This window comes from Myxocyprinus asiaticus, chromosome 35 (assembly GCF_019703515.2).
Source record: "Myxocyprinus asiaticus isolate MX2 ecotype Aquarium Trade chromosome 35, UBuf_Myxa_2, whole genome shotgun sequence".
Taxonomy (NCBI): domain Eukaryota; kingdom Metazoa; phylum Chordata; class Actinopteri; order Cypriniformes; family Catostomidae; genus Myxocyprinus; species Myxocyprinus asiaticus.
In genome coordinates this window covers 2,830,388-2,852,500 of record NC_059378.1, presented here as the reverse complement: position 1 = coordinate 2,852,500, position 22,113 = coordinate 2,830,388, and the positions used below count along the sequence as shown (strand labels likewise).

Below are 22,113 nucleotides of genomic sequence, written 5' to 3'. Positions count from 1 at the left end.
GTAAATAGATTAAAACAATTAATCGTGATACATTTTGTGGAAGTGTGCTGAGGCCCCCTAGTGGTTCCCGACCCCCTGGTTGAGAACACAATTGACCATTGTCAAAGGCAGCTTATTTCCTACATACTGTAACTGTGCTGGTTTCATGTCTCTCGTATTACGGCGCGGTTTTCTTACATCATAAAATAATTTAGACTCAAATCAATATTTCATGTCATTTTTTGTTGTTGTAAGTAACTATGTAATAAGCAGGAGAATGTACAGTCATCCCGTCATTATCGGCAAAATAAGCACCACCTTTTTTCATATTATATACATATATATATATATATATATATATATATATATATATATATATATATATAGATATAGATATATATATATATATTCAGGGGTTAAATTGGGGCGTAACTGTCCGGCACCTTGGCACGGTATTCTAGCACCTCGAAAAACCCAATTTACACCTGTATATAATACAGATATATATATTAATAAATGTGACACGTTGGATAAATTAAGTGTATATGAGAAGATAATTTGAGTTGAAATTCTGTCGTCTTCCGTCAGGGCTCGTTTAACTGTCGTTGTCCTCCACTCGCCACCTCCACCACAGAAAGTTTGAGTTGACAGCGCTACAGCATATGGTTCTGTCCTCTCTATCCGTCCCTCTCTCTTTCAGCCTCCCCATAACCCCAAAAACTGAAATGAGGTAGCTGAATTAGGAGTGAAGTGTGTGGAAATATCTCAGCTGTGCTCTTTCAGGGTCTCCGTATCAATGCAAGTGGACTGAATCGGTTTTGGGGGGTGGGTGGAGTTCAAGAAAAGGGGGGAAAAGGTTTTACCTACTGGTGGTCTGATAACAGGAGTTTCGTGGTTCAGCCCCCTTTCTTTAGAAATGCTAAATGAGGCAGCGGCACCAGTCATTGGGGGCTTTTGTTCAGGGGGGTGAGAGGTCTGGAGAGATGTGGGGGTTTTGCTTTCGTTAAATCAAGTGTTTTATTTTCCTCCTTGGATTTCTCTTTATGTTAACTGTGCGTTCTCCACATACTTCTTTTCTTAATCAGTAACCATAATTAGATATCCATATCAGTGAGGTTTGAGGCCTATAGAGGACATATTGATCTGCTCAGGTAGAGCAAACATTGGATTCTCGGTTTGTTTTCTTAAGTAAATCTTTGGGTGTGGTTTCCAGGTGTTGTCAGCCCACAGTTGGCAGGGTGCTAAATGTTGGTTTGTAAATCCAAGACCTTCGGGACTTTTCTGCAGACACGGATGGATTTACAGCTGTTTGCTGTTTTTCTGTGGTGAGGATGTGGCGGAGGACAACCGTTCCAAACCCAGTGGCTGAGCTGATCAGTCCTGACACGACCGCCAATGTGCTCTTGATTCGTATCTATGACGGCTGGTAGAAAGAATGCGGGTTTGTTTGGCGAGTTGCTCTTTTTTGTGTTTGACATTTGTAAAGTGCTGGATCACTCTCCACAGGGTTTTCTGAGAGCTCTCGGTTCTTGTGAACGGTTGCAATATAATTGCCTTTAACTGTCAGTGGGACAGTTGTCCTCCAGCAGAGGTGTTTTTCACTCTATTTTCTCAGCTTCGCTCTATTTGTTTTTTTTTTTTTTTCGCATTTTATTTAATAGAGATGTGGTCAAGTGTGGGAGATCAGTGGTGCATGTTTGTGTGTGTTTTCATACAGGTCCAGTAGTCTGGGGGGACGTTCACTTGGACTGGGTACCGAAAACAGGTTCTTGTTCGGCACTAATTAAAAAAAAAGTAAATAACAAAACTGTATGTGATTTTTCACGGCTTTCTCCCATGTTAATTGTTCTTGAACTCGCATTTGTTTCCAGTGTTCCCTGTTTTCCTGCGCTATTTAGCTGTAGCGCTGCTGCGCTACTGAATCTACAGTGCAAAACATACAGAGCAACCAGTGTAGTCCGATTACCTGGCTTATTTTCCTTTCCACTGTGCTGTATCTCGCTTTTTTATGACCCCTGAAACCACTATTAAAAATGCTTTTTGTTTGCTTTTTTTTTATTTTATTTTTTTTTTAAATTAAGTAAATTTTTTTCATTGCTAATTACCCTCACCGGCCACTTTATTATGAACACCTGTACACCTACTTATTCATGCGATTATCTAATCAGCTAATCGTGTGGCAGCAGTGCAGTGCATAAAATCATGCAGATACGGGTCAGGAGCTTCAGTTAATGTTCACATCAACCATCAGAATGGGGAAAAAATGGGATCTCAGTGATTTGGACCGTGGCATGATTGTTGGTGCCAGATGGGCTGGTTTGAGTATTTCTGTAACTGCTGATCTCCTGGGATTTTCACACACAACAGTCTCTTGAATTTACTCATTATGGTGCCAAAAACATTCAGTGAGCTGTAGTTCTGTGGATGGAAACACCTTGTTGATGAGAGAGGTCAACAGGGAATGGCCAGATTGGTTCGATCTGACAGAAAGTCTACGGTAACTCAGATAACCACTCTGTACAGTTGAATACACAACACGTCGAACCTTGAGGCGAATGGGTTACAACAGTAGAAGACCACATCGGGTTCCACTACTGTCAGCCAAGAACAGAAAGCTGAGGCTATGTTTTTCCAGTTTTGATGAGCCCACTGCAAAATCATGCCATGGTCGAAATCACTGAGATCAATTTTTTTTCCCCTATTCTGATTGTTGATGTGAACATTAACTGAAGCTCCTGACCCGGATCTGCATGATTTTTTGCATTGTACTGCTGCTGCACGATTAGCTGATTATATAATCACATGAATAAATTTAACGTATTAAGTATTTTTTATATGTGCACATTTTGTTGGACTGGCATGGACCGGCATGGAAGTGTCCAAGTTTGAGCAAAACCTGATGCTCATGTTATCCAGCATGACTTGATAATCTTCCAAAGAGTATCTCGTGTGCTACAATGGAAGTTCTTGTTTCCATTGAAGTATTTGATTAGTGACCTAGAAAGAGTGCAGAATTATAAGTATATCTTATTCATTTTGTTTCATTTCAGTTTCTTTGTTTTACATTTCTCATAAACGGAAAACTTTGATTTTCCTTTTTGCTCTCAGACTTTTGGACCCTACTACATGTTGTGCATTTGGGAAAGGTCATATTTTACTAAGTCTGAGAAATCCAAGTCTTTTTAATCAGCTGTGTGTGTGAACTGTTGAAGGGATGTACCGAGGATGATGCAGCAGGGTGGTGTGTGTGTGTGTGTGTGGCTGATGTGAAGAACTCTGAATGCCAGATGGTGCTTGTTAAACTCAAAAGCTCTCCCACTCGACTGGAGCTCTGCGGTGTGGACCACATGCTGTCTGGATTGACCAGCCTCAATTCAGACAGGCAGGATTCTCAAACACCCAAAGCTACCTGCTGCTCAAGTCCAGCATGCTGCCAGAATCTGCCGGTGAATGAAGGTTACCGCCTGAGCACAAGAAGAAATTAGTTCAGCTCGGGGGACAATGAACCAGGCCTCTTTCCACAAAGCTGTCTGCCGCTGTTCAAACCCATAGATGAAACGCTGAATGAGATGAACAAGGAGGCAGTGTACTTCCACCGCCAGGGTCTAGATGTAGTGAGGATTGTGAAAGAACCTCTGCCCGTTTGCTCCCTTTGACCTTAAAGAAGCCAAAATAGATTTAGAGTTATTGCATTGATTTCTGTCCAAATTTGCCATCAGCTCTTTGTGTTTTTACGCTTAGTGCTGTCAGCAGGTATCTGTACAAACCTGAACGGCAGATGTTAAACTTTCAGCATGTTGTTGTTCCCCCCTGCAGCTGTACTATGAACTGAACGAGTTTCAGATATTATTCAAATTTAAATTAAACGAGGCACTAGACCGACTCGTCCTTTATTACGTTCCTAAACCCTCATTGATGTGCATGAAAAGAAGGATTTGTGTCTGTACAAAAGGCTTGCATAAACTCTTAACGCTACTTTTTTTAGCAGCTAGCAGATGAGCATTGTTCGCATAAGCCCTTTTGGGGCAGAGCCAAGACTTCTGGTGTTAAACGACTGAGAGCCAGGGGTTAATTTACCTCATGGCCTTGTTTAAGATGCCCCCATTCAAGCTTCCATTACGCATAAGATTGGTGCCATTTGTGGTTGATTTGTCATATGGAAGACATTAAATGTGTTCAAATTAGGATAACTTACCCTTAACACAGCTCATTAGCCAAAATAGTTGTGTTGCCTGTAAAAGAGAGAATGTGTGTGTCTGTTGTGACGTGAATGCTTACACGCATTGCAAGTGTTCAGCCTGTTGTTCTTAAAGTTTGTTAGTGTGCTACTGTAGCGGACACAAACCTGAGTACTCAAGGAAACAATAGTTATCTTCACATATCTTTACCATTAAACTGGATGTATTATTATTAAGGTAGCTAGCTATTTGCATCTCGACAGTTTGGTGGGATGAGCGAGTAGGTGTGGCGTCAGACCTCGTAGAGGGGTTTATTTTAAGTAATAACAGAAAAGTTAAAAAAAGGGGGTAAATAAAGTGTCCAAAATAAATGTGAGTGGAACTTGCATCCTCACGGTGCGATGGGGCTGCAGTATGTGAAGTTCGGGGAGTGAATAAAGGGTTTGGTCCTGGTTAAAGTGGCGGGGTCCGCAGTTGCCGGTACTCCCCTCCTGGTCTGAGGTGCGAGGGCCAGTGGTTTCTCCTGGCCAATAGCCTCAGATCTTGAGCTGCGGGACCAAAATCGATCTGCGTTCCTAACATCGGGCCAATAGCCCCGTAGCGTTGCCCTAAAACACGCCCGTAACATGGCGCCCTAGTGCTAACGTCACACACCCGCCCAGTTCACAAGCAAGAGGGAAGCTCGAGCTGAGGTATCGTGTTATCTATTTATCTTGAATATCGAGTTTATATCGTATGAAAATATTAGCTAGCTAGCAAGATAAGTTAGCGTTGACAACTCACCGACTGTAACTGCCATGGTGTCCTGAGTGGTCTCTCAACTAACAGCGGGATGATGTCCCAGCCAGGGTCCGAAATTAACAGCTGGTGAATTTCATGGAACGGCTCTCATTAGCTAGTCCCGCTGCTCATCGAAAGTCTCAGTTAGCGGTAGGGATACCACGCTGAGAGGCACGCTCATGTACTTGTATGTGTAGAGCTGGTGATGTGTTGAAGCTGGCTGCTCTTACGAGCTCCTTGGCTCACACTCACACTCTGTTTGTTGCAGATTACCGCAAACAGAGCGCTAATTCACTTCTTCAGACTATATACTTATTTTATTAAATAGTAGCTGTTTGCAGTTTAATAATCACTTTGAGTTACTTAGCGACCGGCTTTTCCGGAAGTGAAAACATCTGAAGGGTGTGTCTACAGCATTTACACACTGCTGTCACTTGTAACTGACCTATTCGAATATACTGTGCTGATTATGCAGGAAATATTAAACATGAGCATATACTGTATCTGTGATTATTAGAAGAAATTGATATCTGGCTAAATACAACAGAACTGGTGAAATGATCAAGCCTCTAATCTTATATTACTCTTGAATTAAAATATGGAAAATCCCTTCACATTATGTATTTTTATGTTCTGAAAAGTGCAGATTTACAGACTTTTTGTTAACAGGTCAATTCGCACTGGATTAATATTACCAGGGGTTATTTTTACCGGCGCAGGAACGCGCAGTGTGTAAAAAGTCCAGGAAAATTACTGACATTACCGATTCGCACGGGATTCAACTCCCCAGTTGGCCTTGTTTGGCCCGAGGGTAATCGGAGAGCCAAAGTCTATTGACCGTTGGCCCCGAGAAGGCCCCGAGGAGGCACGATGAAGCCCCAGAAGTGACAGTGGGAATGCAACTGGCCCTGGCACACACTAGCACGATAGTGGAAACACGGCTAATGAACTACAATCCCATGAAGCATTGCGAATGACATAATCGTGTTAAAAACAGTGGAAAATTATAAAGGTATTAATTTAAACTTGTTACTTTTAAAGGATAGAAACAATATATTTTTCATTTATTGCAAAATATATAAGTAGATTGAGAGTGTAGGGAGACCAACTCGATTGCATTATTAGCAGTGCGTCATGGAAGTGGGCGGTCGCTGCTAGACTCTTGCCGCAATTCTCTTAATGGGTAGTTCTTAAGGGTCATGGGTATTGTAGTTCTTCAACAGGTATTCCACTATTAAACACGTTTTTGTAAAAAAGTTGAAATAACACAGATTGATGGCTTCAACGGAACCTAATAGTATCGAATAACAACCTTCAGAGCTCACAGGTCTGTCTTGAAAGGTTTATACGTTTTCGTAACAAATTATTTCCCCAAAAAATTAATGGGAGTTTTACTTATGGAACCCAAATGTTGCGCTCTAAAGCCGACTGGGGAAGTCTTAAGGAAACCTGTTTGATGCTTGCGCTTGTTTTAAATTGTGCTCTGACATAATTCGAAGCACAACAGCACATGAAACCGAGCTTGTGTAGCTAGAAGCATTTGCACTCGCATTTGTATGTTTAGAGAGGAGGTGTGCGGCCTTCATTTTTAAATCCAAGCTGTCCCAGTTGTGGCTGTCTAAACAAAGGGGATTCCAATTGTAATCGATAACATGGTCAGTCAGTGCATGAAATACCGTGTTCACAGTATGTGTCATAAACAGGACTTTATCTCTCATTGGGCTGGATGCCATAAACTCCATTGCAGACAGTTGTGTTGGTGAGCCAGCTTTGCAGATGCTGACTGGCTGTCTGTGTTTATGCCCGTCTGACTCATTTTAGCAGCTGATACAAGTTATCCAGGTCAGAAACAGGCCAAACATGAGACTGAAGCCGTTTGCGCAAGTGGAAAAGAGGTTTTGTTTTCGCGCAGTTTGACTTATTACTGGCCTTTTTCCCAATTTGGAGGGTTAGAGCTGTCTAGGTGTTAGCTTTTGCATGAAATTATGGGTCTTCCTTGTTTAAGTCCCAGCAATGAAAATCACAAGAGCTTGACGTGTTCTGGCACTCAAGCCTGCATTCCTGTGTAAAACCTGCCAAGGAGAGGTCATTTCGCTTTACAAAATACTTAGGAAATAGTCCTTTCTGGGCTGTCTCATCTTGTAAAAGAAGGAAATGTGATTTATTGTGTTTAAACCACAATCCAATGGCACTTTCTCACGGTTCCTTTTCCTGTCTGTTTGTTCACTGTTGGAAGGCCGTGTTTGTTTGGTAAACACCTGGAAATTGTATTAACCCATATGGTATAGGTCAGTTACTGTATTGCCTTCACAGGGACCTTTCAACTCCTGCCCACACAGCCTGTGTGTTTGCCTGTAAGGGTGTGAGACCTGCCTTTTGTTTGTTTATTGTTCCTCCCCAATCTCTCATTGGGTCCATTCCTTTTCCTTTCTTTCTCAGCATTCACGCCCTGATGTTTTCTCCATGTAGTTTGCAGCGGAGTTAGCATTCAGCTTTTCTTAGTAAACTTGACCTTTTGATTTTGTTTGGCTGTTTGCGTTGTCACGATTATTAAATAATCACCTGATTGTGATTATTTGATCTAACCATCATTGCGGGTTCATACACGCAGTGTTAATGACACACAGTGACACAGAGGAGACGCCCACTTGTGGTGTTTTTGTGAAGATGATAGAATGAAAAAAAAAAAAAACTTATTTTCAAATACACACGTAATTTCAAAGGTCTTCCTTTATGCAAAATAAGGGCTTGTGCGTTTAATCGGAGAGCCTAAATGTGTGAAAGTGAAGAATAAAATTAAGCTTGGCTGGGTTCCAGAAACAACAGTGTAAATTGTAAAGTTGACCAAAAAATGAGACATTTTTTAAGTCTTTGAAAGCATTATGTAATTCATACATTTATTCATTCATTCATTTTTAACGTCATTCTTCAAGTTTTTAAAGCCTTAAAGGAAATCATATTTTCCTTTTTTATTAAATGAGTCAGAGTTAAATATGAATAAATTACTTCTTAAGGTGTAATAAGCACACATACACTTTAAAAAGTATGACAAGTTGTATGACATTTATTCAGCATAATTATGACCAGACAGAAAATTAAATTGTTAATTGCAATTATTTGTATGACAATTAATCATCAACCAAATATCATAATTGTGACCATTTAAGCCATATATCCCTGTCTGTCTGTCTGTCTGTCTTTATCATTCTGTATGTCTAACTTGTCTAATTGGATGGGACAATATGGTTATTTTACGATAAGGGTTGATGCACAATAAGAGGTTCACGATTCGATATAATCTTGATCGATATAACAACACTTAAATGACAAATATGACAGAGAATAGGGTGTATTTGTTTTAGATAAATGTTTGAGCAAAATGCAAATAATGTTTTCTCTTCAGAATGAAAGTGGATCTAATGTTTGATGGACACACATTACATGGAAGAAATGTTCTGTTTTAATCTCAAGCACTTTCCAACAAAACAAGGAGATCACCCGGTATTCCAGTCTTTAAATTTCTTAAAGCTAAATTCAAGCACTTTAAGCACCATGTGCGAACCCTGTAAATAGTGTAGAAAAAAGACTGAGAGATCTTGATGTTTCATGGGTTGTTTAATTTATGGACAGAAAACAATGCAGCAAATTTCGAAATATCTCATTTTGACTGTGGTTTGTCATTTGTTTTGGTTTGCGAATTTTCAAAATTTGAGATATTGTCCCATCCGTATTGAATGTTTATCAAGCTGTTGGTCTGTCAGTCTTTCAGTGGAGTTTAGACCGTGCTGTGATGTCCGTGTCAAATGGGCTTGTAAGTTTCCTGCGTGCTTGGAATAAATCTCAAAGTGTTCCAGGCATGTAAGGCATTAGGGCACATTGTCTGCTGGCTGTTGTTATAGTGCCTCCAGCACTGGAATGTGTAAGCACCATAGAGACTCTGTTCTCGCTCCTAACAAGGGAAGGCAAATGAGAACACAAGACCTCACAACAGCTTTCCAGTAATGAAAAATGTAGGTGAGCTTCACACTGGAGTAGAAAAGACAACTGGTGGACTCTGACAGCATATGACAGGGTGTGCCCATGTAGGGTGTTCACTGGGGCTCAAAACCTACAAGTTTTTCTTGATGCCTGCTTATCTGGTTGCCCGACTGAAACTCCTGGACTCACTTCCTCAATCCTTCTGTCAAAAACATCTAAAACAAACCATGTGCAAGTGAAGATTGTAAGTAGGGATGCACCAATATGAACATTTTTGGTCGATACCGATTTTAACAAAAACTATAGGCCGATACAGATATTCTGAAACATACCTTATTTTCACATCAGATCACTGTTTTTCTTTGGAATACTTCAAAAATATACAAAGAGGTACAAAAGCTTTTTTTCAATGTTCTAACAATATATTTTTTCCATTATACAGTGGATCTGTTGAACACATGACAGGCCAAAATTTTAAAGCGAGCCGCAATGAGATAAATACAAGATAAAAAAGATACAAAAAATGACTAAATATGACAACATTATATGATAAAAGTTATTTTGTAATTCTAAAACATTTTTGCACTGTTTTTGGAGTTTTAAACACCTTTTAAGGTTTAGTACTCGCACAAGGCCATATTGCAATTTGAATCTTAATTCAGTCAATCATGCAGCATTAATGGATATAATACGATAGCTCAGAAGTCAAATTCTGCTGGTTTCAAAGTGTTTTGGATGGCTTAGGGGCATTCAAGCGAAAACTCGTTTTGTTTATCTAAAAACAGGTCCTCCACAGTGATAGCGACAACAGAACACAACACAGCTGCGCACAAACAAGAGAACAGAATTTACTAACAATTTCTGAAGAGTTTGTAGTTGAAGAATTGATGCATTTCTATGCCCAGCCTTATTTTTTTGAATAGGAGTACCAGGAGATTAAACAGAAACATAGAGGAGGGTACAGGCTGGAACAGTCACACTGTGTCCTAACCTGATGGCAAACAACATGTGATAAAAGGTATATTTTCTATAGTAATCAGAGTTTTTGTCCTAACCAGCTGTGACGTGTGGCGGTACATTCTATAGATCGCTTGTTTTCTATTTTCGGCATTGCGCCAGTATCTCCGTCCGCTGTGAACTGGCACCCGTCCAAAAACTAAAAAAGTACTTTAAGTAACTTACCCAACACTGGTGTGGACGTGGCTTGAGACTTATTTGGGCACTTTTTCTTGTCAAATGTTATTGGAACAATTGTGACCAGTTATAATACAGTAGCATAGCAAACACTGCCTGGCCAAAAAAAAAAAAAAAAAAGAAAAAAGTTGCTGTTTGGATTTAAATAAGCAGATACTTAAGAGACTATGATTGGATTATTAAGTGATTAACATGCTTTAGCTGGCAACAATTATTTTAAATCTAACTGATGCAGTGTAGCTTCTCATTTCTTAAACAACCATGTCGGAAGATGTATCCAGTGGTCGTGGAAAAGATGCTACTGTGTTTTAGAAGGGGCAAATTATTGGCCTGCATCAAGCAAACAAAACAACCAAGGAGATTGCTGAAATCACTGGAATTGGGTTAAGAACTGTCCAACGCATTATTAAAACCTGGAAGGATAGTGGTGAACCGTCAGCTTTGTGCTGAACAATTGTGATCGATCACTAAAACGCTCTGTAAAGTCACATCGTAAAAAATCGACAGTAGAACTCACGGCTATGTTTAATAGTGAAAGTAAGAGCATTTCCACACGCACAATGCGATGAGAACTTACAGGATTGGGACTAAACAGCTGTGTGGCCACAAGAAAGCCACTTGTTAGTGAGGCTAATTGGAAATAACTTCAATTTGCTAGGGAGCATAAAGATTGGACTGTGGAGCAATGGAAAAAGGTCATGTGGTCTGAGTCCACATTTACTCTATTCCAAAGCGATGGGCGCATCAGGGAAAGAAGGGAAGTGCATAATGCACCCATCATGCATAGTGCCCACTGTACAAGCCTCTGGAGGCAGTGTTATGATCTGGGGTTGCTTCAATTGGTCAGGTCGAGGCTCAACAATGTTATGCAGCAACAAAATGAAGTCAGCTGACTACCTGAATGTACTGAAAGACCAGGTTATCCCGTCAATGGATTTTTATTTTCAGGGAGCATGAGGAATCATTTTCACACATGAATTGGCCACCACAGAGTCCTGACCTTAACCACATTGAAAGTCTTTGGGATGTGCTGGAGAAGACTTTACGGAGTGGTTCGACTCTCCCGTCATCAATACAAGATCTCGGCCAAAAATATATGCCACGACAAATGCACGCTGTTATCGGAGCTAAAGGGGGTCCAACAAAATATTAGAGTACGCAACTTTTTTTTTGGCCAAGCAGTGTAGATCAGTAATAATAGCAAAAATTGCTCAGAAAAGTAAAGTTGGCTTCACTTGTTTGCAGTTCCCTCTTTTTTTCTTCATATTTTGCATCTAATGAAATGACAATCATTTCTTCTTTTGTATTGTTTAATATTATTATTATTATTATTATTATTATACAGACAAAAACTCTGCCCCTTTCGCTTAATGATTCAATATGCAGAGCAAAAGAGAAAGTACTCACAACAATCAAATAGCATTACATATACGTAGTAGAGAGCACATAGTGTAAAATATTCATATCCATTAAGATACTAACATTATTCAGACATATTTTATTTAACATTGGCTTCCATATTTGTCAGTTTTCTCAAGTTGTCTCCTTATAATTTACATAATTGTTTACTTGAAGGTAAGTAAGCTGTCTTCTCACTAAGAAGACATTCAAAGTACTTTTTTAGGCCACTGTATTTAAATGAAGCATAAAGAAACTATGCCATGTTTTTAGCCATGGAACATAACGTATGTGGGTTACCAGTGTTGTTCCTCTGTGAACTCGTTGACCTCCTTTCCAACATTGTTTTGATCTGTTTCACACTGCATTGCAAAGTCCTTTTCCTGAAAATGGCTTTGAGACAGCTGTCCCTGTCAATCATCGAGTAAAGAGAGACATAGTATAAGTAACGTTCTACTGACTAAATCAGTTCCAAGAAAAAACAATAACAATTGTGCAGATTTATAGCCAAACATCAAACGAGAGCCTTCATATAATCTTCTTATGCACAAATCACAGTGCTTAATCAGTTTTTGAAAAAAGAAAGCTTGATTCATGACATGACTCTACTGAAGAAAAAAACCTTTTGTTCAAATATTCTGTTATATCCTCTTCCCTGTCAGACACTGGGCAGACAGAGGCTTCTTTTAAGTTGTGTAGCTGATGTAGATGATAAGACAGGCCAGCGTGGTCAGTCCCCCGTATAGATCCAGCTGAATAAATAGATTGGGTCAGTGTGTCTTTGCGGTGGGTGATGATGAGCTCAAGGGCTGTCACGATTATGAAATTTGGCTGACGATTAATTGTCAAACAGATAATTGCGATTATGATGATTAATTGTCTCTTTAAGGGCTTTCATGATTAATTGTCATGTAATTGTCATATTTATTAAGGTGTGTTTTATTTTTAATTTTTTTCTCCCCTTTTCTCTCCAATTTGGAATGCCCAATTCCCAATGTGCTCTAAGTCCTCGTGGTGGTGTAGTGATTCGGCTCAATCCGGGTGGCGGAGGACGAATCTCAGTTGCCTCCGCGTCTGAGACCGTCAATCCGCGCATCTTATCACGTGGCTTGTTGAGCGTGTTACCGCGGAGACGTAGCGTGTATGGAGGCTTCACGCACAACTCACCACGCACCCCACCAAGAGCGAGAACCACATTATAGAGACCACGAGGAGGTTACCCCATGTGACTCTACCCGCCCTAGCAACCGGGCCAATTTGGTTGCTTAGGAGACCTGGCTGGAGTCACTCAGCACGCCCTGGATTTGAAACTCGTGACTTCAGGGGTGGTAGTCAGCATCAATACTCGCTGAGCTACCCAGGCCCCCAAGATGTCATTTTTACACATTTAACTTGAAACATAAAACTCAAACAATAATATAGGGATATGTGATTTCCTTTTAAAGCTTTAAAAACGTATGAACTACATGAAATATAATGTTTTAAATATAAAAAAAATATTTCTAAATACTTAAAATATGTCTCTCTTTTTCGTCAACTTTAGTTTTGGTCAGTTTTATATTTACACTGTTGTTTTTTGTACTAATATATTTTACATTATTTAATGCTCTTTGATTAAACCCATGAGCCCTTGTTTCTCGAAGCAAAACCTTTGTGATTTCGTTTTATCATTTCATCACTCCACAAAAATAAAGTATGCGTACGTCTCCTCTGTGTCGCTGCGTGTCATTAACACAGCGTGTATGAACCAGGAACATTTGCCATTATACGATCATTTAAAGTGAAACCGGAGCACTTTGCGTTCACTATCACAGCTAATACTTTTTCATTTATGTTTTCACGCCAAACTCCCGCTTGTGTTTCTGATTCGGAGCGCTTGAGAAGCTCTTCATGCGCTCTTCAGGACAGGAGCTGGTTGAGATCGGCGGTGCGGCTCAGTGACACTCGGACTCTGAGTTCAACTGAATGACATACAGGCGTGCCGTTGATGGAATTTATACAGTATATTCACTTAAAATCCCCTTATTTGGGCATTAAAATGCGATTGGAATTAGAATGCCCAATAATCGCGGTTGTCTCAGATAACCGCGGATCAGACGGTTATTTAATAATCGCGGCAGGCCTAATGAGCTGTGTTGTTCGGTTGGCACGGTGCATGTAAGCAAGAGGCTGAATGCAGGGGACTGGCTCATAATGGTAATTAAAGGCCTGTACAGGAACTGCAGCTGGACGGAGGGCGTCAGAGGGGACGGGATTGGCCATTTGCCTAGCTTTGGAGTCTAGCGGGGGATTGTGGGAGGGAGGCTTTCAAATGTGCAGTTTGTTGTCCTCTCAAGCCCTCGCTAGTGCTGGATGAGCCTTCAGCAGCCATGGGGTTTCTTTATCTTCCAAAACTTACGCTATTGTAATCCATGTTTACATTTATTATTTAAAGCAAACTGGTTCCAAAACAGATGTTTGTTTAATCACAGGGATCACAATGATGTTGTACATCTTGGATTTTGTACACTTGACCAGCTTGTGGTAAACAGACCTCCATCTGAGACATGAATCTTTCTTTAAAACACATGTAGATGCACAGAAATGAGTCAGTAGTTCATGTGCATTGCATTTGGTATTCTTTGAATGACTAAAATGTCAGATAAGACTTGTGTGGTACTGAATACAGCTGTGAGCTATTAGATTGTGTTTTCCATGTAGTACACTGAAAAAAAAATGGCTTGTAAGATTTACTTCATTTTTATTTAGCAAGTTTTTGCACAAAGTTTTTCTAAGTACATTTACATTTATTCGTTTGGCAGATGCTTTTATCCAAAGTGACTTACAAAAGTACATTATAAGCGAATCATCTTAAGGAGACAGTGGTACGAAAAGTGCCGTATTACAAAGTTTCACTAGCATCAGAATAGGAGTCTTCAGGACAGATTAAAGTGCAACAAGAATTTGTTTTTTTTAGTGACTGGTTAAGTGCTCATGGAAAAGATGTGTTTTTAGCCATTTTTTGAAGACAGAAAATGAGTCAGCTTCACGGATGGAGTTGGGAAGGTCATTCCACCAACGTGGTACGATGAAGCGGAAAGTCCGGGAAAGTGTTTTGGTGCCTCTTTGTGTTGGTACAACAAGGCGACGTTCCTTAGCCGACCGCAGGCTTCTAGTGGGCGCGTAGCTCTGCAGAAATGATTTTAGGTATGCTGGAGCAGACCCAGTAACTTCTGTATGCCAGCATCAGAGCCTTGAATTTGATACCTGCATCAACCGGCAGCCAGTGAAGAGAGACGAGTGGTGTAACGTGTGCTCTCTTTGGTTCATTAAAGACCAGACGTGCTGCTGCATTCTGGATCATTTACAGAGGTCTAATTGCACATGCAGGGAGGCCTGCAATGAGAGTGTTACAGTAGTCAAGTCTAGAGATGACAAGTGACTGAACAATTATATAAAATTAAGTAAAATCTCCTTTATGACATAATATTGATTAGAGTGAGCAATTTTAACTTAAACATTTCAGTAAATACTATAATTTGTACCTACATATCAGATGTACGTGGTACTTAAACTAAGTAAAATTTAAATAAATATTTTATATATTTTAATTTTTTCTTAACACAGAACTCAACACTTGGTGCTCAAAACACTATGACATTAACAATCAAGAACAAATTTTTGATATGACAATTCTGAGTAGAAATGTAATTTGGTAACTTCTTTACAAGACAAGAAGTTACCAAATATAACAGAAAAAATGTTGCAATAAAAACGGTGTAAATAAACTTACAAACAATGAAACTGTGCAAGCTCATTAATTATTCTCATTAATTATTCAAGCCCGGTGCATGCTGGGAACACCAGCTTCGAAAAGTTATATAAAATGTACTTATTTCATTTACCAGTGAAATTTACTTAAATTAGTGAATATATATATATATATGTCAAGGATTTCTACTTAAGGATTGATTCGTGATGATGCATTAAGATAACAAACAATCATAAATAATATTTACTTGTAAGCTAGAGCATTCATGGAGTACAAATGTAGAATTTACGTAATATTTTCAAGTTCACGCTTAAACTTACTTATTCAATGTAGAACTTAATCTTTTCTGCTTTATTCACTTCACCACAATATATATATATATATATATATATATATATATATATATATATATATATATATATATATATATGTAATTATTTAAAAAAATTCAGTGAAGAATTCAAAATTCAAAGATATTGCCAGCTTCTAAACATTTTTCTTTTCAGGTAAATCTCACAAAGAGAAATAATAATAATAATAATATTTTGCATATTGAAAATAAAGCTTATTTTGAGGACTATTAATGTGACATTATTTTAATGATCATTAAGCAAATTTCTCTGCCAAACTCTCTTTATTTTACACTTTGTTTTTATTAAAAACTGCATAAATGAAAATCTGTACAGCATCTACTACCATGATTCCACATTACAGTAATTTAGCACTTTACCTTTTTGCTACTGAAATTTGAGTTGAGCTTAATTGTCTTGAAAATAATGTTGCAATATTTTTTTATGCAGTATTTAAGTTCTAATTTTTGAAATATGATCTGTACATTCGGCACAGGCCCACTATTCCGTTCTTGACCGTTTTTGTGAGATTCGCTATTTCATTTGTCGTGATATCAAGGCCATGTCTTGTTTTTAGAGAAGAGAGCCTCCTTACATGATGCTTTCTCCTTCATGTTCTATTTAACAGTGTTCTGTAATAATGAAAGAGCTTGTCATTTGTGCACATATTATTTATCTGTTTTCTGAGGCCTGTGTTCAGATTCTAAGTTTAGCCTGTCAAGCCCATGTGTTCATTCTAGGGCTGCAACTAACGATTATTTTTATAATCAATTAATCTTCGATTATTTCTTCGATTAATCGGATAAATAACTACATTTTATTTCCTGTATTTTATAAAAAATTATTTTATATATATATATATATATATATATATATATATATATATATATATATATATATATATATATATATTATTATTATTATTATTATTTATTTATTATTTATTTATTTACAGAAATGATAAAAGGTGTAAGGATTTGGTTTGATTTACTGTACTGAATCCACAATTCAGTGCTCTCACAAAACTTTGAACAAAGCCTGAATCATGAAAAGTTAAGTTGAATGTTTTATCATTGTTATTACTTTCAGGAAATATACAAAATTGTTCCTTTCCTTTACTTGTTCATTTAAGAGTAAAATGATCCATCAGGGATGGAGTGACAAAAAAACATCACCACAGCATAAGGCAATGGAGACACCAGAATAGAAATATTAATAATTCTGCTCAACTGAAAAATACAGGTTAGATACATATGCTTGTACTGTCACTGATCACTGACACATTTTAAGTGCTTTAAATTATTATTTATTATATTATTATCACTGGTTACATGTTTCTAAAGTATTCTTTTAAAAAAAAAAAAAATTATGGTAGTGTATGCTTATCCAGTAAAATAATGTTTTGCCATAGTGTAAATTTACTGGTGAAATCAGACATTACATCAGGACTATCAAATATCTGGACCGTTAGCATTATTATACATTATATTCAGCATTATATTCAGTTTAATATAGTACAAGCATCTGTAAACTAGTGATGCACCGATACCACATCTTCTCTTCCGATTCCGATATCGGAAATCTCAGTATCGGCCGATACCGATCCCGATACCAGTGTTGTTTTTTTGCATAATCAGTTTAGAATATTTTTACATTATTGTGTGGAACTAATTGGGAGTACTCTGTAATATGTAAAGAAACACAAACCTCTAACTACACATTATTTCAATATAAATGTATAACTTTATTGTTAACTAGTATACTGGATAATGTAGCAGCAAAATTAACAGTAATTACAGTCTTCAAGACTTCAGTAGAAGAGAAACCAGTGTTTTATTTTTGCCTTTATTTTTCCTTTTTTTTTATTTGATTTTTTTTATGTTACAACTTGTATCTGGACTTCAAAGGAACTTTTGGACTTCACTAGTTTAATTAGCTTCTTATTCAAATTCTGGTAAAATGCTCCTCCGGTGCCATTCTAAATGCATATTATAAGTGAACCAAACTATCGAGCATCTACATCTGAGATGCTGTTCTTGAGTAGTGCTCAAATATTGTGCACCGCTGTGAAGGCTAAAAATAGCTGCGAGTGCATCACCAGCCTGTGCGTGAGTTTGTGTCAACAGAGCAGCACCATTCACTAATGCGCTGGCGCTGCACATACTATACATTTACTTATTAAACACAGTCTTTTGTGATTCACAGAGCTATTGCACGTCTTCAGGTGGCTTTGAATAAAATGCACGAGTTATATGAACTGCTTTAATGGTGTTTTTATGGTTCTTTATGTCATTTTTGGAGCTTGACAGTAACGAACATGACTAACACACAGTATCGGATTTGGATCGGACTCGTCGGACCGATACCTGATCCATTTAAAAGCTTCAGTATTGGAGCGGATCAGTGCATCCTTACTGTAAACGCAGTGCATGATTCACTCTCGTGCTGAAAAGTCTCATCCCGGCGGTGTATTGAAACTTCACAACCCCACCCAATTCACAAGCAAGAGGGAAGCTCTAGCTGAAGTATCATATTATCTAGTTATCTAGAATATCGAGTTTATATCGAATGTAAACAGCAAAATAAGTTAGCGTTGACAGCTCACCGACTGTAAGTGCCATGGTGTACCGAGTGGGACACAACCTGGGAAGTTAGGCGAAACTCCACCTTTGATATTGAACCCGCCTCAATCCCCGGTTGGCCTTGTTTGGCCCAAGGGTTATCGGCGGGCCAAAGGCCATTGGCTGCTGGCCCCGAGAATGCCCCGAGGAGGCATGATGAAGCCCCGGAAGTGACAGTGGGAACACAACTGGCCCTGGCACGCACTAGCACGCCCTCATTTGGCCCGATAGTGGATACGCGGCTATTGTGTGTTAAAGTAAATAGGGTCCATTTTGATTTCATGTTGACTTTAAATCACAGATGAATCGTCAGACTTGAGACTTGAGTTAAAGATTTCAGTTTGAAGAGTGAGAACTTCAGCATAAAGCACAGCTGGTGGAGATGGATAAAACTGTGTTTATTTCAGAGGGAGGGTTAAAGGTTCCTGTGGTATTGGGGTCAGTATGAATGTAACAGGCAGACAGGACTGCACGTCCAAAACTCAATATTAATAAACAGCAGTTTAATCAGATTGCCTTTCAAAGGATTATTTTTAGGTTGGCGAATCACACAGATCAGTGTACCTGACGCGAGGGCTCTCAGTACTGTAATTTTATGCCCTTTTTCTCTCTCTAGTACTTTATATTTGGATGACAGTTTAGTTTATTGGAAAGCTCTTTCACTGAAAGGAACAGTCATTGGGTTCATTTAACTAAACCAGTGGTTTTCAACTGATTTTACATTGGACATCAAATGGTGACCCAATACTGTGTCAGAATTGTTTATCACCCTGAAGTAAACAAAAATGTCCTTTAGCACAAGAGTGATTTATCAGCCTAACGCATTAAACAGTAAGACAAATGAATTTGAATATCATGGAGTTTAGCCCCATGAGAACAGGCCTGCAATTGCCACTTAATTTGAAAACTGTGTGTTAAGGTAGAGGATAACATATATATTTTTCATCATAAGATTTTAAGGCCATTCTTACTGCATCCTGTGTAGTTTTCAGCAAATGTTTGCAATTTGCGAAAAGGGATGCAAAAAGATGGCCAGCTGTCAACTTTTAATTTAGTTTGTGAATTAGCTTATGTTTTTTTTTTTTTAAAGTTATGTTAACACCTCTTGATATAACTAAATTAATTATGATTATGGCTCTATGCTTTGGGTGAAGTAGTATGAATCTGTTTATAAGAGAAAGTAAAGTTCCTCAATGTGAGTCATTGATGCTTTTAGATATTTACCTCTAATTAGCTTGTGCATAAAGGTAAAAAATGTAATGCATTATTATATAGATAATCTAGAAATTACATGCATTCAGGTGAAAAAGAAATGTCCTTTCTGAACAGACGTTCAAACCATATTAAATCAATTGCTGTTTTTGCTGATGCTTTGTTTAGTTGAGGATTTTGAGTGCTATGCATTCTTCCAAGGTCACTTTGGTATCTCTCCCTCCCCAGTGGATTCTCTAATGATCTCTCTTTCTCTTTCTCGCTCCTTTCCAGAGCATCACAGGGATCCCACCTGGCTTTGTTAAGCCTACATGCCTGTGAAATGACCGTATCTCCTGCTTGCCCTCCCGTGGAGTGAGCAGTTGTCCTTGACAGTGAAACGGAGATAAAGAGACCTATTCTCCTCCTATGGATTACAGACCTATGGGTCTGAACACACTGACGTGGGTCAGTCATTATTCACTCTCTTTCTCCGGCACACTTTCCCGCTATTCCTTAAAATGCCCGAGCTGGAATTTCTGGTTAGGGTGATTCAGCTTTAGAAATGAATTTCCCAAACTTTAGGGCAAGAGAGATAGCTGACGAGGCCACAGAAGCTTGAGAATCCAAGCGCCTCACTTGAAGGATGCAGACCGATGATCTTTTTGCCAAAAAGCTTCAAGCCCTGAATGGGAATATGGGACCTCCCAGCACAAACACACAAGGAACACCAGCCATGCCCAAAATGGGCGTCCGAGCAAGAGTGTCAGATTGGCCGCAGAGGAAGGATGGCAACCATGGTCCACCACCAAGGTACGACAGCTTGATGACGACCTTCCAGAATGGACTACCAAGTCAATCGTCAGAAGATGTTGTCAAACAGAGCCCAGGTTCTCCTCCAAACCCCAGCTTTCTGGAGGCAAAATATGGGTTTGTTGACATTCTGAGCCATTCACCTGGTAAAGTGCACCACCCTCTCCAGAAGAGGAGCAATAGTGATGTCACAATCAGTGATATAGGGGCGGAGGACATGGACCAGACAGCGGTCAACCCCAATACTGGTGCCTCTCTGCACCGAGAGTATGGAAGCACATCGTCCATTAACCGCCAGGGTTTGACCGATGAAGGGTTTTTCTCCAATCTGAAGGGAATACAGCCAGAACTCTCAGAGCAACCTAGTGCGCCACCTCCACACGGCTTTCAGGAGTTCCGGCAATATAAGACCACCCTCTCTCCCAGCCTCCAGACGGCAGCGCAGATAGCAAGTGGGGACATTCTCTGCATTCCGAACTATGCGGACTATGTGGACAGTTCACTCTTTTACAGTCGGGAAAAGGAGAAGTCACTCATGCAGCGGCAAAAATCCGAAAAGTGTGAGACGTCCATTTTCCGCAGGCTGAAGACCATGAAGAGTGAGCAGCGGCAACTGACCGAACATGATGATTGCAGTAGACACGGTCGTCAGTTGAGTTTCCAGAGATGTTTCGCCCACTATGATGTCCAGAGTGTGCTCTTTAATATTAGTGAGGCTGTTACAAATCGTGCCAACCTGGCTTGTGGGAAGAATATAACAACAGGAGCTTCAGCAGCATCCCAACTCCAGGTTGTTGGTGGTGTGTTAGACAGTCTTGAGCCATTGTCTTTGTGCGAGTCCCCTTTGGACACTTGTGAGGAACTTGGGCAAAAAGCTTGCACCGATCTTGACGAAGGGGATGGGAAGAGCAATGGATTGGTGCTCAGCTGCCCATATTTCCGGAATGAGATCGGTGGGGAAGGTGAAAGGAAACTGGGTGCCTACAAACCGAACAGTATTCCCTACAACAATGTAGGCGAAACTTACTCCATTGAGTCCACTCTGAGTTCTCACTGCACGAATGCGGGGGTTTCTGTCTTGGAATTGCATCGTGAGAATTACGCCTCTCGTGAAAACTATGCTGTTCCACGAGATTGCCTCAAACGCTACATCATTGAGCACATTGACATGGGCGCATACTACTATCACAAATTCTTCTTCAATAAAGGTAGGATTCAAAGATCTAAACCTTGATTTCACTCCAAATCTAAACTACGTATCATTATGTCAGTATTGCAACACAGTGATGGATGATCTCACCATGTAAAGAAAGTAGGGATGGGTTCTTACTCTTATTTTTTTTCCCATCAGAGCACCAGAACTACTTTGGTGTTGATGAGAACTTGGGTCCAGTGGCAGTTAGTATCCGGAGAGAGAAGCTGGAGGAGGCGAAGGAGGGAGCACAGTTTAATTATAGAGTCATCTTCAGGACTAGCAAGGTAAGACGACTTTTATTAAACCCACTGCTAACACACACCAGTTTACAGAACACTGCTGAGCCATTAGTCCTTGAGTCAGTGAAGTACAGGGGTATAAATTAATGTGCTACTTTTAACACAGTTAAAGACCCCATGAAAATAAATACAGTTAGAAATTTATTCTGAAGCCAAAATGCTTTAGTTACGTCACTGCCATGAACCATGATTTGATTCTTGCTATTCGGTTGCAGGTGGTATAAGGGGTGGGACATTCTCATTCTAGAGAGTATTTGATTGGACAAAAATCAGTTTAGTGCAAGATGAGTCATCAATATTTTTGGTTTGTTTCCCAAAAAAAGAAAGACTTTGAATGCGTACATCTGCGTAACCCCTTAAACTCTGGTGCATTTTAGTTCAAATTT

General features: G+C 39.3%; 1 protein-coding gene across 3 annotated transcripts in view; it reads left to right on the top strand.

Annotated features, from left to right (window-relative positions):
- sipa1l2 (signal-induced proliferation-associated 1 like 2) overlaps positions 1 to 22,113 on the top strand; it is a 127,156-nt gene that overhangs the window by 30,095 nt on the left and 74,948 nt on the right. For all 3 annotated transcript variants that reach the window (XM_051672181.1, XM_051672180.1, XM_051672179.1), the window contains exons 2-3: positions 19,715 to 21,441; positions 21,585 to 21,712. In XM_051672181.1, coding sequence (XP_051528141.1) covers positions 20,067 to 21,441; positions 21,585 to 21,712 — 1,503 coding nt within the window. In that variant the 5' untranslated portion in view covers positions 19,715 to 20,066. The remainder of the gene's footprint in view (positions 1 to 19,714; positions 21,442 to 21,584; positions 21,713 to 22,113) is intronic.